The 18028-nt window shown below is 41.0% G+C and overlaps 1 protein-coding gene across 3 annotated transcripts in view; it reads left to right on the top strand.

The window, feature by feature from the left end:
* The window catches only part of NPHP1 (nephrocystin 1), a 54114-nt gene extending 37459 nt beyond the window's left edge, over window positions 1-16655 (top strand). For all 3 annotated transcript variants that reach the window (XM_044918614.1, XM_044918613.1, XM_021697460.2), the window contains 4 exons: window positions 7385-7497; window positions 10882-10955; window positions 14634-14678; window positions 16303-16655. In XM_044918614.1, coding sequence (XP_044774549.1) covers window positions 7385-7497; window positions 10882-10955; window positions 14634-14678; window positions 16303-16575 — 505 coding nt within the window. In that variant the 3' untranslated portion in view covers window positions 16576-16655. The remainder of the gene's footprint in view (window positions 1-7384; window positions 7498-10881; window positions 10956-14633; window positions 14679-16302) is intronic.
* Window positions 16656-18028: the final 1373 nt, after the last annotated feature.

The following is an 18028-nucleotide window of genomic DNA, read 5'->3' as shown; positions in this document are numbered from 1 at the left end:
ACTACCTTTCTCAGGATCCCAATGTCTACATCTTTTAAATGGGCATAATAATATCAACCCCATGAAGCTATAATGAGGTTTAATGAAAAGAAAGTATATAAAACACTTAGATTGTTTTTATAGTATATGGCACAGAGTAAAATAAAGTGTTAGCTATAATTTTTTACTATTATTATTATCATATTATAGATAAATGCAAATATAATTCCAGGTCCATGGTGCTGTATGTCATAAATTTGTTTAAATGAAGATGTGCTGTGTAGCTGGTAAGATCAGGAGGGATTTGAAATAGGCTTTGAAGGATGGGAGAGCTGTGCACATGTGAAGATAGGAAGCCATGGAGAAAAGGAACCTAACACAGAGGGCATATAGTGGACAAGAGGTGGAAGGGAAGAGCAGGGCCTGGGAGCAGAAACTGATGAAGTTGGCCTGTCCCACCGCGACCTGCTTCTTGCTGATCACCAAGAAACAGAGTAAGAGATGAAAACTTGGCATATCCTCCTGAATTGTTGCTTTTCTCATTCTGGATCATGCCCTTAGTTTATTTTATTTTATTTTTTTTTAAAGATTTTATTTATTTATTTGAGACAGAGAGAATGAGAGACAGAGAGCATGAGAGGGAGGAGGGTCAGAGGGAGAAGCAGACTCCCCGCCGAGCAGGGAGCCCGATGCGGGACTCGATCCCGGGACTCCAGGATCATGACCTGAGCCGAAGGCAGTCGCTTAACCAACTGAGCCACGCAGGCGCCCCATGGATCATGCCCTTAGTTTAAATATTCCTTGTTCTTATATCTGATACTGAAATGTGTTTTCTAATTCTAGTATTAACAATTAAATCTTTCAATAACCATTAATAATGTGTTCATGGATATTATTCATTCTCTTGACTGCCCCCCCCCCCCCCCCCGATGTTTATAGCACTTATAAATTCCCTTTTTTGGCCAGACTTTCCTTGGAAAATTGTTATTTTTCAAGATTTAGAAAAAAGAAGCACAGTAGCAGTCTTTGTAAAAGAAAAGCCAAAATCCTCTTTGGCTTCATTCTTCCTGCTTCTTCAGCCTCCCACTCCTCATCTCATTGGTAAGCCTCCAAGAGTTCCCCAAGTACTCCCAAGTGTGTCTTTCTAGTACAGCTCTTAATAGTGTTGCTTTGGCCCCAAATACTGGTTCCAAGATACTTTTTACCATCTAGGGATCAGATTTGTCTGGGCGGTGCACAGGTCAGGTAGGCAGGCCCATGCTTCCAAAGCAGTGAGTGTTCTTCTGTATGCTGGTTCTCAGAGAAGGGTCCTGAGTCCTTGCCCTCCGGACTGCAGGAACTAAGGTGCTTGTTTGATCACAGCACACACTAGGCACCCAAAAAAATGTTTACTAAAGAATTTCAAAGTAGAAATCTTCCTTAGGACCTCTGCTCTGCCTCCTGCTGTCCCTAAAGTCCCCCACCTTGTCTTGGTGTGTGCTCTTCTCTCCTCCTAGAGCCCAGAGGGGGACCCGAGCATTGCCACTCTACTTTGTATGATCCTGAAATGTGTATGCCTGGTAGTGGCAAGTGTGGGTTGGGGCAACTCTCTGGTGCAGCCTAGGCTCAGGCTGGCTCTCACAGAGACCAGGCCATGGGCACAGAGAATCCAGACGCCCCTGCCTCACTGCAGAGCCCATGAGCTGTGGTGTGAAGGCTGTGCTGTGGGTCCAGGGTGAGAGGCTGGGCACCAGCATGGGTGCTTTTGGGCATCTCTGCCCTGAGCCTGCACACCCTGGAGGTGGAGACTGAAGCAAGACTGATCCATCTCAGTCCCCTCTCCTTCCCTGACTGCCCCCTTCAAGTGGATGGAAGAGGAAGACAAATAATGATACCAAGAGCCCTCGTCCTCTCCTTCAAAAGTGCATCACACCTCTCTCCCCACCCTCCCTTGCTTAAGAACTCCACTTTTGTTTGGCCAGACTCTTCTGCTTAAAGGAGAAAGGACAGAGGCTTTTAACATTATGCCAAGCAAGATACAACAATGCGCACAGACCCAATGGTGGGAAGCCCAGGGAGAGTTTGCCTTCCCGCCCACTTTCCCCCAGTTCCTTTGCTAGTTGTCTTCATACTGCCCTCTCACAACCGGCAGTCTTATGTGTGCGTACCCTTGGATGTCCGGAGACCCGCAAAAATGCAAATTAACCAATGTAGACTTGTCTCCTTTTCAAAGAAACCGCACCAGAATCCTGCCTGTGAGATTCCTTTGGCGGAGACAGTTGTAATCATGGTCACCCTTTCAGTAGGAGATGAAAGAGGAAGCAAAGAGATCCTTCAGTTTCACTGAGAGTATGCCATTCTAATTTTGGAGCTATTTTTCAGTGGGGTTTTACCCTGATGTGATTTGGCCAAAAGCATGCGTTTAAGCCGCTGATGAGGGCAAGCTCTGAATTTCGACCCGGACTCCCAGTGCATGAGTTCAGAATCCCAAGAAATACGGGTCTGTAAAAGTAGGCTGTGTGCATGCGTATAAATTTGCTATAAACTTATTTGTCTTTGCCTTTTTGATGTCTCCCATCTTTTTTTCCCTCTTTCACTTCCATTGTATTGTTTCTAAAAATAAATGAGGTAATCGTGTTACTAGCCTGGGGCCCATGATTAGGTTCATTGCACTTCCGCCATCAGAGTTTGCTGGTGTATCTGTGAGATCAGAAAGAAGTATATTTTTACTTCTTCAACTTAGCCAACCTCCATAGCCCAGAGCTTTCTGCTCATCTTGGGTTTGGGAAAATTAGAGGATTTCCCCAAAGAAAACTAATAAAGTGCAGCAGTCCTGCCTCATGTTGTGGGGAAGTGCCAGAAGGAAGGGAGCGCCCACCCTGTGGGAGGAACGAATGCCTCCACCGCAGCTGGCAGCAATGCCAACCAGACAGAGCAGACGGGTCTGTGAGAGGAGAGGGGAAAATGGAAGGAAGGTTACACCCCTTCCTCCAGCAAAATCACTGGCTGAAACACTGCCCAAATGGACCATAGACCAGAGGGCAGGATGTGGAACAAGCCTGAGGGATCGCAGCTGAACACTGAGCAGACATGTGGTGGCATCAAGGCAGCTTAACTGATCCTCTGCAGCCAGTCTTTGAAATCCAGGTCAGACACAAGACCAGCATCGTAGCGGCGGTGAAAAGCAACGATTTCTAACTTTGTGTGCCACATGCCCTATATGAATGTCAGAGAGCCTGTCTTGCATTTTGGGGATGTTTCTAGAAATGCAGGGGTTAGGAAGTGGTGAAGGATACTTACAAAATTCCATGAAACTACCTCTAGGGAATCCATTGCTCCTGTACCACCCTAGGGATTACACTTACTCTGTTCTCTTCCACCAGGCTGGAAGCCTGAACATTACCTCTGCAACTAATGTCCCCTTCTAAAATACTTATTCTAGAAATTAAAGGATTAATTTACAAAAGTTAAAGTCTCTTTTTTAACTTTTGATGGTTTTTCTTAGCCCGAAGATATTTTCCTCCTTGATAAAGGGCATGGTTTGCAAGGTTTTCAAGATTTCCTATGTGGTCATTCTTTATCGCTTAATGACAGAGTTCATGTATTTCTTTTTTTTTTTTTTAAAGATTTTTTTTTTTTTTTTTTATCTGAGAGAGAGAATGGGAGACAAAGAGCATGAGAGGGGGAGGGTCAGAGGGAGAAGCAGACTCCCTGCCGAGCAGGGAGCCCGATGTGGGACTCGATCCCGGGACCCTGGGATCATGACCTGAGCCGAAGGCAGTTGCTTAACCAACTGAGCCACCCAGGCGCCCCGAGTTCATGTATTTCTAAAAATAATATTTAGAAAATGTATATTTAGAATGATTCAAGACATTTTTTTTGAGTATATTCTAATGTTAGCTCTTGTGCTCAGTATACATGCCCAGTAGGCACTTAGTGCATGTCAGGTGTCAGGATTTTAAAGCACTCACTTGTCATGTTTCCAGATTATTATTTTTGAAATAATATTGAAATTTTGTTTCTATTTTTATAAGTATTTTCTTCTTTTTAATGCTATTGTATATGGAATTGGTTTTAATTTTCTTTTCAAATTGTTCATTATTGGTGTATGGGAAGCAAGACTAATTTTTGTGTGCTGATTTTATATCCTACAGCTTGGTTGAATTTGTTTATTTGAACAGTTTTTTGTGGAATCTTTAGGGTTTTCTACATATAAGACCATGTTGTCTGTGAACAGATATAATTTTACTTCTTCTTTTCCAATTTGGATGTCTTTTGTTCCTTTTTCTTGCCTGGGGCTCTGGCTAGGACTTATAGTACTATATTGAATAAAAGTGGTGAAAGCAGGCATCCTTGTGTTGTTTCTGATCTTAGAGAAAAAGTTTATGGTCTTTCACCATTGAATATGATGCTAGCTGTGGGATTTTCATATATGGCCTTTATTATGTGGAGGTAGTTTTCTTCTATTCCTAGGATTGTTGAGTGTTTTTATTATGAAAAGGTATTGAATTTTGTCAAATTCTTTTTCAGCATCAGTTGAGAAGATCATGTGGGTTTTTGCTTCATTCTGTTAATGTAGTGTATTACATTGATTGATTTTTTTAATGTTGAACCGTCCTTGCATTCCAGGAATAGATTCCACTTGTTCATAGTGTATATAAACCAGTGAAGCCATCTGTCGTGGGGTTTTATTCATTGGGAGGTCTTTGATTATTGATTCAATCTCCTTACTAGTTATAAATCTATTCATATTTTCTATTTATTCCTGATTCAGCCTTGGTAGGTTTTGTGTTTCTAGGAATTTGTCCATTTCATCTAGATTATCTAACTTGTGGATATACAATTATTCATAGTACTGTCTTACAATCCTTTTCCATTTTTGTAAAATCAGTAGTAACATCTCTTCATTTCTGATTTTATAACTTGAATCTTCTTTTTTTCTTAGTCCTCTAGTTAAAGGTGTCGATTTTGTTGATCTTTGCTAAGAACCAATTCTTGTTTTCATTGATTCTCTCTGTTGTTTTCTGTTCTGTTTTGTCCATCTCTACTCTAATCTTTATTATTTCTTTCCTTTTGCTACACTTCGGTTTCATTTGTTTTTTTCTTTCCTAGTTCCTTAAGGTTTAAAGTTAGGTGGTTGATTTGAGATTTTTCTTTATTAATGTAAGCATTTATAGCTATAAACTTTCCCTCTTAGCATGGCCTTCACTGCATCCCATAAGTTTTGGTATGTTATGTTTTCATTTTATTTGTCTCAAGATACTTTCTCATTTTCTTTGTGAGTTCCTCTTTGAGCCATTGATTGCTTAAGAGTGTGATGTTTAATCTCCATATATTTGTGAATTTTCTAGTTTTCCTTCTGCTGTTGATTTCTAATTTCATTCCACTGTGATCAGGAAAGATACTTCATATGATTTCAGTCTTTTAAATTATTAAGACTGGTGTTGTAGCCTAACATATGTAGCCTAACAGCCTAACACTAAGACTGGTATTGTAGCCTGTCCTGGAGAATGTCCCATGTACACTTGAAAAAAATGCGTATTCTGCTATTACTGAGCAAAGTGTTCTGTAAAAGTCTTAGTTATAGCTGGTCTACAGTGTTGTCTTCTATTTCCTTACTGATCTTTTGTCTGGTTGTTCTTTATTGAAAGTGGTGTAATAGAGTCTCCTACTATGATTGTAGATCTGTGTATTTCTCTTTTCAGTTTTGTTGATGTCTGCTTCATATATTTAGGATCTCTAATATTTGTTGCATGTGTTATAATTTTTATATCTTCTTTGTACATTGACCCTTTTATCATCATATAATATCCTTGTCTCTTTTAACAGTTTTTTTGACTTAAAGTCTATTTTGTCTGATATTATTATAGCCACCCCTGCTCTCTTTTGTTTACTATTTGCATGGAGTGTCTTTGTCTATCCTTTCATTTTCAACCTATGAGTGTCCATAGATCTAAAGTGAGCTTCTTATAGATAGAATAGAGTTAGATCCTGTTTTTCTGTTCATTCTGCCAATCTGTGTCTTTTTTTTTTTTAAAGATTTTATTTATTTTGAGAGAGAATGGGGGGGGGGGGGGGAGGGTCAGAGGGGGAAGCAGACTCCCTGCTGAGCAGGGAGCCCGATGTGGGACTTGATCCCGGGAGTCCAGGACCATGACCTGAGCCGAAGGCAGTCGCTTAACCAACTGAGCCACCCAGGCTCCCCTGCCAATCTGTGTCTTTTGATTGGAGAGTTTAATCCATTTATGTTTAAAGTTATAACTGATAGAGACCAACTTAGTATTGCTGTTCTGTTATTTGGTTTTTTTGGTACATCTTCTGGGGGACTTCTGGGGCACTGTGCCTCATTTCATGTCTTAATGTCTTCCTTTGTATTTGATTAATTTTTTTGTAGTGACACATTTTGATTCCTTTTTCATTTCCTTTGTGTATATTCTATAGACTTTTTCTTTGTGGTTATCATGGGGATTACATATAACATCTTAAAGTTATAGTAATCTATTTTAAACTGATACCAACTTACCATCAATATTGAAATTTTCTTTGGTTTTTGAGCCATTATTCTGGAGCAGGCATTACATTAAGCACTTCACACTTAGCTCAATTTAATCCTTTTAGTAAGCCTCTGAAATGGAGGTATTACTGTCTGTATTCTACAAATGAGGAAACCAAAACACAAGGACAATAATTAATTAACCCAAAGCCACAATAGCTAGGAAGAAGCAAAGTCAGAATTCAGTCCGGATTGCCACACCCTACCAAGTTCCACCCGGCACCATGAACAGTCTGAACTCCTGTTTCCTCTTCATTCATCACATCGGGATGGGTGGCCACATGGCTTTGTCAAAACATGTAGCTGAGGGCACCTGGGTGACTCAGTTGGTTAAGCAACTGCCTTCGGCTCAGGTCATGATCCTGGAGTCCTGGGATTGAGTCCCGCATCAGGCGCCCTGCTCGGCAGGGAGTCTGCTTCTCCCTCTGACCCTTCCCCTCTCATGCTCTCTGTCTCCCATTCTCTCTCTCAGATAAATTAAAAAAAAAAAAAAACCTGTAAAAAAAAAAAAAAAAATCATGTAGCTGACTAGTCCCTTTCTTCCCCAAACACATAATTGATGACTTTTCTTTTTTATTTAACATTTAACATGGGTGTATATGCTAAAATGGAAGCATAAGAATGGCAAAACAGAGTTCAGACTTGAAGATGTACAATAGAAATATTAGTTTAAAAAAAAAGAAATATTAGTTTTCTGAGGTTTACTGTAGGCAACTTATAGTGGAAATTTTCTTTAAAATTGTAGAACAGTTTTTTCAATAATGAAGCAAAACTTGGAACTGTTCATTAAAGTAGTAAGTATATATTTTAAAAACACTGTAGGTTGGATTGTAGGGGGTTGTTTAATGAATACATGTTCTTCTTCTTTAACAGTTTACTGCCAGAAACATTAATTGGAAGTATGTGTTCCATTCATTTGTTGATATTTTATCGCCAAATTCTTGGAGATGTACTCCTGAAAGACAGGATGAGCATGCAAAGTGCTGGTAAGGGTCTTTGTAGTTTCCTTATGTACAGTAATGCATCATGCTTTGAGTAAATGTAACCTATGCCATCCTTTATCTTCTGCTTCTGAAGGTGACATTTGGAATAAAATATATCGAATTGCATCAATGTGAATAAATTACCTCAAATGCACAGCATTGTACTCCATTGTGCACTTGTGTATATCCTGTGTGAGCTCAGTATATATTCAGTTCTTTACAATATGCATATTTTCACCTTACAAATTCTGGAAATTTAAGATCCTAAAACTCAGATATAATCATATTTTCCCTCAATGTCTTGAATAACCTGTTTTTACCACATGTTTGGCATATACATCATCTTTTTGGGAAGAGACCAAAATCATCCAAAATAACTGGTTCTTAATGCATGCAGTTTAAATATCAACAAATTAGGAAAAATTGAATACAGGTAAGAGATATTCAGGTGTTCTATTTTTATTCTTACAACTTCTTTGTGAGCTTGAAACTTTTTCCCAGTAAACTATTAAAAAATAATTTTAAAAAAATAATGACTTGTCGCACATGATTGAACTTGCAGAGACATACATGTGTTATAAGAATTGCCTCTGGGGGCGCCTGGGTGGCTCGGTCGGTTAAGCATCCAACTCTTGGTTTTGGCTCAGGTCATGATCTCAGGGTCCTGGGACTGAGCCCCGCATTGGGCTCCACGCTCAGTACAGAGTCTGCTTGTCCCTCTTCCTCTGCTCCTCCCTCCCCCTCCCCTGGAATAAATAACTAAAATCTTAAAAAAAAAAAAAGCCAGTTTAATTTTAATGAAGAGTCTTTGAACTCAGTGACTCAGTAAGCAGATATGTACTGAGTGCCTCCTATATGCCAGCCATTGTACGAGGCCCCGTGATGGACGTGACAGGCGCGGGCATCCCTACCCTCGTTGAGAGACAGACTTCAAACACAAAATTATATGAATAATCCTTTTCAACCTTCTAAAATAAGTGTTCTAAAGGAAGAAAGCCAACATGAGCATACACTAGGAAGACCTCAGGGAAGTCTGTAGGCAAGTCATATTAAGATAAGACCTGAGAGAGGAGTTAGAGGTGTGCGGGAAGAGCATGTCTGGGCAGAGGGGCCATTATCCAAACTCCCGGAGCAAGACCACCCAAGTATGTTGGAGGGATCTCAGTTGAAAGCGGACCAGTGTGGCTGGAGCAGGGTGAGTAAGACCAAGAACCCTATGATGGCTTAGCACTCGTGGATAAGTAGAGTTCATGGTTAGACAGGAGTCCTTTCCCAGGGACTTAGCACCTGATAGGGAGATAGAAATGGAACTCTGCATCAGGGAAGTACCACCATTTCTCAAGGAATAATTATAACTCCAAGGGAAGGACACTTTAAGCTTTTTCATCATCACTTGCCTTTGAATTTATTTCAGTGACTCTAGAAAAACTTCATGAATGATATGGCTTCTTAGAGAGGATAAGGCTTATTAGCTTTTTTGTTGGGAAGGAGATTACTCAGAACCATTGTCATCATTTGAATCTGACCATCAGAATAAACCTGGTAAGGCCTAGAGGAAGGATTTTTCTCTACTGAGGAAACAAGACAGTAGACTATATTGCCCATGCCATTTCAAGAGTGTCCTTCCTGCTGTGCTTCTTTGCACAGGTCTTTCACGTGCCATTATTTATTGTGGAATATCAGTATTCTCCTACACAATATTTAGGCCTATGGCTAGAATCCTCAACTCCTGATTCCTTTCATTTTCATCCACCACCATCCATTGACCCCAAACACCAGTTCTGGGGTCCTTTCCTGAGCTCTGGTGGACTGGAGTCAGGCCTGAGCAGCCTGCCCCGGGTCTCCTATCCCCCGGCACTTATTGGTTCCTACTCAGCCTTCTAAGAGCAGGGGTGCTTCCTAGCTGGTTCTTTTTTTTTTTTTAATTCCAGTATAGTTAACATACAGTGTTATATTAGTTTCGGGTGTACCGTATAGTGATTCAACAATTCTATATATTACTCAGTGCTCATTGCGATAAGTGTACACTTCATACCCTTCATCTATTTCACCCATTCCCCTATCCACCTCCCCTCTGGTAACCATCTGTTCTCTATAGTTAAGAGTCTATTTCTCATTCGTCTCTTTTTTCTTTGTTCATTTGTTTTGTTTCTTAAATTCCACATATGAGTGAAATCATACGGGATTTGTCTTTCTCTGACTGACTTATTTTGCTTAGCATTATACCTTCTAGATCCATCCAAGTTGTTGCAGATGGCAAGATTTCATTCTTTTTTATTCCTGAATAATATCCTCTGTGTGTGTGTGTGTGTGTGTGTGTATCTCTTCTTTATCCATTCATCAGTCTATGGATACGGGTCTGCTTCCATAATTTGGCTATTGTGAATAATGCTGCAGTAAACATGGGGGCACATGTATCTTTTCAGATTAGTGTTTTCAGATTCTTTGGGTAAATACCCACTAGTGGAATTGCTGGATCATATGATAATTCCATTTTTAATTTTTTGAAGAACTTTTTCCTACAGTGTCTGCACCAATTTGCATTCCCACCAATAGTGCATGGGTGTTCCATTTTTTCCACATCCTTGCCAGTACTTGTCATTTCTTGTGTTTTTTATTTTAGCCATTGTGACAGGTACGAGGTGATATCTCGTGGTTTTTTGTTTTTTTTAGAGAGAGAGAGAAAGAGTGCAAGTGGGTGGGGGAGGGACAGATGGAGAGGGACAGAGACAATCTTAAGCAGACTCCACACCCAGCACGGAGCCCGATACAGGGCTTGATCTCACGACCCTGAGATCATGATCTGAGCTGAAATCAAGAGTTGCACGCTTAACTGACTGAGCCACCCAGGCGCCCTTCTCACTGTGGTTTTGATTTTGATTTGTCCTTGATGATTAGTTATATTGAGCATCTTTTCATGTGTCTGTTGGCCATCTGTATGTCTTCTTCAGAGAAATGTCTGTTTATGTCTTCTGCCCATTTTTTAATTGGATTATTTGGCTTTTTGGTGTTGAGTTATATAAGTTCTCTAACTAGTTCCTTTTACCATACCAGTTACATCATAAGGAGGAAAGAGATTGGGAAATGACAAAGAAAGAACAAAATTTTCTAGTTTTATTCTGTTCAGAGCCACTTTAGTTTCTCCCTAAAAGCTCTATCTACTTGGTACAAGACTCATTTCAGAACTCCCTGGGGTATGAATATAGGTGTGGATGGAGGTTGAGCAGACAGCTTTGAGCCCTCCTAGAGGTTAAAGTGTGTAGAATGTGTTATCAATAAATTATGTGGCACAATAATTTTTGTCTGAATGAATGTTTTTATGACTGTTGCAGTCAAATACATTGGACGAAGTTTATATAAAATCCTTTTTGTTCTTTTGTATTTCAGACTTAATTAGTAACCCAGTGTTGGCCACCTTCCCCAAGCTCTTGGAGCAGCCTGACATGATGGACGCACTCAGGGTAGGTAGCACACACCATGATGGAAACCTGATGGGTTCTGAAATTAGTTAAACACACCATGTTAGTGAATTCTGATACCTGCTCTAGGGTTTCTTTGGGGTTTTTTTCCTATTTGGACAGTGTCTCCCAACCCCTGTCCATTGTCTAGTTAACTTGGTCTCATCCTTCCTTCCTTAGTATGAATGTTACTTCCCAAGACTGCCTTCCCTGCCCCGATAAGCAGATGGAGTACCTGCTATGCACGCTGCTGCAATCTCTTGCCTGTTGTTTATTCCTTGACTTAAGATGGCCACTGATTGTGTTCTAAGAGCAAAAATCCAGAATGGTTTGCTAGGTAAATCAACTGACCTCTCAGAAGAGAATCAGGGCATGCATATAATTTTTTATTTTAATTCAACATATACTGTCTGCTATATGAAATAGCAACTGGATATTAGTTTCAACCATATGAAATCTCTAATTTTCAGCCATTTTTTGAACTTAATATGTCAGAGTCAGCAAATATTAGGAGTCCATTGTGCCTGCAAGGCAGTACTCAGATACCATGATAAGTGCCATCAGGGATGTATAATCCAGGTCCTTGAAGATTTAAAGAGGGCAGCAAATGAGGATCAGGAACCTGTTTCATAAGAGGTCCTCGGTGAGATAGACCTAATAAAAAGCTGGGGCCAAGTCAGATTTTGACATGCTGAGATGGGAGGGAAGAAATTACAGGGGGCGCCTGGGTGGCTTAGTCGGTTAAGCGACTGCCTTCGGCTCAGGTCATGATCCCGGAGTCCTGGGATCGAGTCCCACATCGGGCTCCCGGCTCAGCGGGGAGCCTGCTTCTCCCTCTGACCCTATCCCCTCTCATGCTGTTTCTCTCTCTCTCTCTCTCTCTCTCAAATACGTAAATAAATAAAATCTTTAAAAAAATAAAAATAAAAAAAACATTTTAAAAAAGAAATTACAGGTAGAAGGATCAGCATGAGCCAACATTTTAAAGCAGGAAGGAATAGAGAGTATTCTATTTGCTCTTAAGAAGAGCAAAGGATCCAGTTTGGCATGTAGAATGCCATCTGCAGGGGGGCAAAGTGGATCTGAGTCTCACATTGCCAGGAAAGAGTGTGTATGGGAGACGGTGGATAATCTGTACAGGGTTCTGCTTTCGGAAAGCCTCTGACACACAGGCAGAAAAGTACCCATACAGGAGGGAGATGAGCTACGCTAGCAGGTGATTCCTGTCAGTAAGGATAGAGGTCCTGTGGGCCTGACAGAGAAATGGAAGGAGGAAGCAATCACCGGCAAAGATTTTTACAAAGATTTTGAAGCTGATTTCATGTGATGGTTTGGCTAGGTTTGGCGTGTCAACAGTAATAATGAAGTTTTCTGCAAAAAGACTTAATGGCATATGACTGTCCATAATTTCAGACAAGTTCATTTGGCACTAGCATTAGATAATGCAGAATTTCTCTTTTTTTCCCCTATAAAGTCATTAGTATCGTAATATCTATTCATTATACAGAACAGAAGTCCACTGATTCATTCGACAAGTATTTTGCGAGAGCTCACTGTGGCTACGGCCCTGTGTAGGTGCTGGCATTTTCTCCAGGTGTGTAACACTCATAGAATCTGGAGCTTTAGCACTAAGCTAGTCTAAATTCTGCATTTCTTGATGAGCAGATAGCCCAGGCAAGTGCACTGCAGGTCAGTCTGGGTGCGTCCAGATGCACCACTGGCTCAAGAAAAGGCACATAGGTGAAGTTGTTCATACACATTATTAAAGTGAAAAAAAAATCATTTGAGTTGTAGTAAGTGTATTTAAATATATATATTTACATTTATATATCTGCCTATAAAACTATCTGGAAGAATATACTCTAGAAAGGTAATACTGATTACGTCTGGATCATGAGTTGTTTATCTGTATTAACTTTTCCACAGTTAATTATTTGTACAATAAATAATAAAAAAGAGCGCTTTATTTCTATACTCTTGAGCCCTGTCTTCATGGCATACCATGTTACTTAGGATAAGCTGGCCTGTGAGGTGGTAGCTAATACAGGTTAATTTCTCACTCATGGTACCTTTCCAGCATGGATCAGTGGAAGACCCTGCTCCATAGTCACCCAAGGATGCAGGCTAGTGGAGGCGCCACTTCCTTATAGCGTCATCTAGAACAGGTGGCTTCTCTGTTGCCAGTTGCACATGAAGGGAAAGAGAGAATAGAGAATTGTCCTTGGACTTTCCACTGCCTTTGCCCTGAGGTGGCATAGGCCATTTCTACTCACATTTCGTTGGCCAGAACCAGTCACAAGGCCCCACTTAACTTCAAGAGAGCTGGGAGATGGCGTCTTCTGTTTGCTCCAGAAGGAAGGAAGAAGTGGATCTTAGTTTATAGTAGTGACTCCCCAACACACACACACACACACACACACACACACACACACGTACGTTTGCTGTTCGACCCTGAGTTACTATAAGTGAAACACCTTACTGCTTGCTGGTAGCTCAGTGAAAAATAAAGTGAGACCTTGACACAACAAACAGTAGGCACATTTTACCAGATGTTAAGTCTAAAGTTGCTAAGTGATAGTCATGTGAAGCCAGATACCTTTTAAAGTTTCTATCATGAAGTGTGTGAGCCTCCTAGCATCAACTTAGCTAAGTGTAGTTTGTTGGTGGTGTTTTAATAATAATAATAATAATAATAGTACCTGCCTGTTTGGTAAAGCACCCTGGCTCTCTAAGGGTCCTCTTCAAACTCTCCAGGACCCACAGGTGCAGCAGTCAATAAGGTGGTGGACCACAGTCTCATAAGGTGGTTATTTCATGGTAATAACTGACCATTCATGGTAACAGATCATGGTAAATGGGACCATCCCAAGACGTGGCTCATTAGGGGCACAGCCTGTGATCTCTTGGTAGGAAATTTCTCCTTCATTTCATGGAGAATCTTGTTTCTTGGTGCCATGTGTCATCTTCACCGCAGGGCCTCCCCACTGAGACAAGGGCTGATGCTTTCATGGAATCCATGAAATCAGGCACCAACAGGAGAATCCCTGCAGGCAGGCACAAAACGGAGCCTAGAGTAGTGGGCACATTCCCGCCCTCCCCCCGCCGCCCCCCGCTCACAGTTTGCCCAGAACTGGTGCTGAGAATGTCTTCAATTCATATTTCTGTGGGATTAATTGCACTTGGTTTGTTTTTTAATTTCTTTAAAGAAGCTTGTGTGAAGTTTTATGAACAGATGGGGATATTTACTTGCAAAGTTGTACTTCATTTCATCTCCTCCTGGCCCCCGTCATCATCACAGCAGACAGAATTGTAGAGAAGTATGGTATTTGGCAGAATTCTCTATTTTCATTACCGTCTGACCTTAAAACCTTAATAGTATTTTACTTTTCAGGTGCTATGTTTCTCCATTTTGCATGGATATGTTCGTGTTTCACTGATTGTGTTCTTAAATTAGTTTCGACTTAGAAGAATCATGATGCTTCCGGTAGCTTTCACCGCCCTGTGGGTCTGGTTCTGGTCGTTAGCAGAATCTGTAGGTGCCTACAGATATACTATTTATATGCGTAGGGTCCGTACAGCGTTTTTAACCCTGTCCATGTGTTTAATTACCGTGAAATTGCAGAAGTGTGGCAAAGGCTTATGAATACTGGTATTAATATAACATATTTATTTGCTTTTTAGAGTTCATGGGCTGAGAAAGAAAGCACATTAAAAAGATCAGAGAAGGTAATGTGATTTTCCACGCTAAACTAAATATTTGCAGGGCTCACTGCTTGCTTACACATGCTAATAATGCTTCTGTCTTAGCCGAAGTAGCCATAGTCATAATCCCTCTGAATCAGTTAAACTGTGCCATCATCGTTGCAGAGACATGTTCCAAGAAGGTATGGGTGATCCAAGATCAAAAGAAACACTTGATCAAAACAATCATTTCAGATCACTGAGTGTTATTTGAGGAGAAGTTTCTAAACAAAGTCTCCAGTTGGCTATCATATTTCTCTTACTTTAAAAAATTCCTCTAGCTCTCAAAGTCCATATCATGTAAGGAAAAGGAAAATTGGCCTACCCAGTGTAATACATTGAAAAAATGTATGGCTCATGCTTACATTACCGTAGAAGCTTGGTGATTACCAAACAGAGCTTGTATTAACCAGTGAGTAATGGCTTCACTGCTCCCATCCAGGGTTGACAAACTTTTTCTGTAAAGAGCCACATAGTGACTATTTTTGAGTCTGCAGGCTGTAAGGTCTCTGGTACAACACTCAACTCTGCCATGGCAGCACAAAGCCAGCTACAGACTACATGTGAACTCTGAGCGTGGCTGTGTTTCTCTAAAACTTTGTTTACAGAAAGAGGTAGGGGGCTGCATTTGACTTATGGTCCATGGTTTTTGGACTTCAAGTCTAGAATGTTAATTATCTACAAGGAACATGGGAGAGCAAACTAAAACTCCTAAAAATTTTAAGAAACATAAACTGTTTATTATATATAATATATGTGTATGTCCACACACAGACAAACACACTATGTATTGTAAAAGTGTGTTGTATCCTTATTTGAGCTTCCATTTGACCAGTAGTGTCTACACTTGACCTTTGCCAAAACAGGCAGATTTAATGCTTTTCTAAGGCAGCAGTGGACAAGGTGCTGGGCCTCAGGCCTGTAGAAATTGCGCCCCCCCCCACACACACGGTTGCTTGGAGGGGCAGTATCCATATGTAGATCTGCTGCGTATAGATATCTCCACCTTCAGACTTCCATGCTCCTTGAGAGTCCTACCCCAGCCTGTCAGTGTCAGGGGTTGACTGGTTGTGTCCATACTGCGGTACTTTTGCTGTCTGGAGAAGGTCTGCACATTCTTACTCCTCGGGTCTCCTTTCTCTGGATTTCATGCCACCCTTCACTTATATCAACGTGACATTGTCTCTGATATGCTGTAATCTAATTAAGTGCATACAGCCGACTTCACATTGTGTTTTAGTTATGTTCACCTGGAACCACACCCTTGTCACCAGAACTAGATTTCAGCACCCCAGTGTCCTCAGTGGAATGTGTGAGACACCCTCAGGGGAGCTTAGGAGACTCGCTGGCCTGGTGTCTAGTCTCTCCCAGACTTTCAGGGAGAATAGCTCATCTCTCCTCCATAGTGACTCTTGCTTGCTTCCACTTCAGAGAGTGCGGTTTCCCGACTGAGTAGCTGGTTCAGAGCCAGTTACTTGCCAGACACTAATGGCACCCTCCACCTCACCCCTTAGATGGATTTTAGTTTACAGAGTTCATAGTATGTAACACTTAAAAAGTATTGATATAGATCATTTCACATTTATTTGTGGTGGTGGTGTTTTCCCAGAGAGACAGAGAGTTCCTGAAGGCCATGTTTCTCCTGGTTTACCACGACTGTGTGGTCCCTCTTCTGCATTCCACACTCCTGCCCCCATTCAGATGGGCAGAAGAAGAGACAGAGGCTGCCCGGTGGAAGGTTATTGCTGACTTCCTTAAGCAAAACCAAGAAAACGAGGGCGCCCTCCAAGCTCTACTGTCGCCAGATGGAGTCCATGAACCTTTTGACATTTCAGAGCAGACCTATGACTTCTTGGGTGAAATAAGAAAGAATGCAGCCTGACAGTGGTGGCCCTTGACCCTCAGCTTCCCACTGAATCTGATGGACCTCCTTGATGACCTGAATAAAATGACAGAACCAAAAGTAACTGTCACATTATCACTACGGCTTTATTCTTTTTGTACAGATCACATTCTGTAAGAAATACTTACCTGATAATTTGAGTATATATTAACACAATAGAATACATTTTATAAGGAAAATAGTATTATTGAAATTTAGAGAAAATTTTTTTCAAAACCAACTAACTTAAAGTTGACTGTATCCATAGATTTGTATAAAAGCAAGATTTTATCAAAAGCTAAATTTATGATTATCCAAGAAAGTGAAAATACAAATAAACTATTGGGACTACATCAAAATAAAAACTTCTGGGGCACCTGGGTGGCTCAGTTGGTTAAGTGACTGCCTTCGGCTCAGGTCGTGATCCTGGAGTCCCGGGATCGAGTCCCGCATTGGGTTCCCTGCTCAGCGGGGAGTCTCCTTCTCCCTCTGACCCTCCCCCATCTCACGTGCTCTCTCTCTCTCTCAAATAAATAAATAAAATCTTAAAAAAATAAAAAATAAAAATAAAAACTTCTGCACAGCGAAGGAAATGACAAAACTAAAAGTGCTCTTTCAAAAAAAAAAAAAAAAATTTCAGGCTTTGGCGTAAGAGTTAACCCACCCCTGTGTCAAAGAACAAAGGTTTCATTGCATTTCAGATAAACTTGCGACTGCTGGTGAATTGTCCCAAGCCTTCACTGTTAGTAGGAATAGTACAGCAGGCATTTATGAAATGCCTACTGGGCATGTTCACAGTTAACTAGGTTAATCCCCACAACTACTATCGGAATTAGGTACTGGTTCGTTCCAGTGCTACTGCTGAAGAAACAGGCCGGTCAGGTTAATCACTTTGTCCAAAGTCAGAGCTAGTAAGTAGCACAGCTAATATGCCAAGTAAAGGTACCATGTATAATTTTCTGCAACCTAAGATACTCCTTTCATCAGGACAAAGGTTGAGGAATTGCATGTGCAAATAAAACATGAGAGGACTGTTTGAAAAAAAAAAAAAAAACATGACCAATTAGAGTTTAACCTAAATAGCCAGAGTACCAATAGAGGTACTTTTTCTGACCACATGCTGCCTTAGAAGGGGCATTTACTTTTAGAGATTCATCATATCATGAAAGTCCTCAGCTTCATCTTAGCTTGCCCTAAACCCTTAATCTAAACTGTACTTGGGCCTTCATCTCAGAAATTAACATGGTGTGACAGGGTTCCCAGCCACAAATCTAACAAGGGAACTTGGCCTTGAAAAAGAGATGTCACTATCTCCAAGAGCTGTTTTCTGGAGAATCTCTCCATCTCCCCTCTGTACTATGTGGGCAGCTGGATGGCCAGACACCATTCATATATGGCCATCGTGATGCAGCTGGCCCATCCCCTTCCCAGGTGCTGCCTCCCCAGGTCCTGC

Source organism: Neomonachus schauinslandi, chromosome 10, assembly GCF_002201575.2.
Source record: "Neomonachus schauinslandi chromosome 10, ASM220157v2, whole genome shotgun sequence".
Classification (NCBI taxonomy): Eukaryota; Metazoa; Chordata; class Mammalia; order Carnivora; family Phocidae; genus Neomonachus; species Neomonachus schauinslandi.
This window is presented reverse-complemented; position numbering and strand designations above follow the sequence as displayed.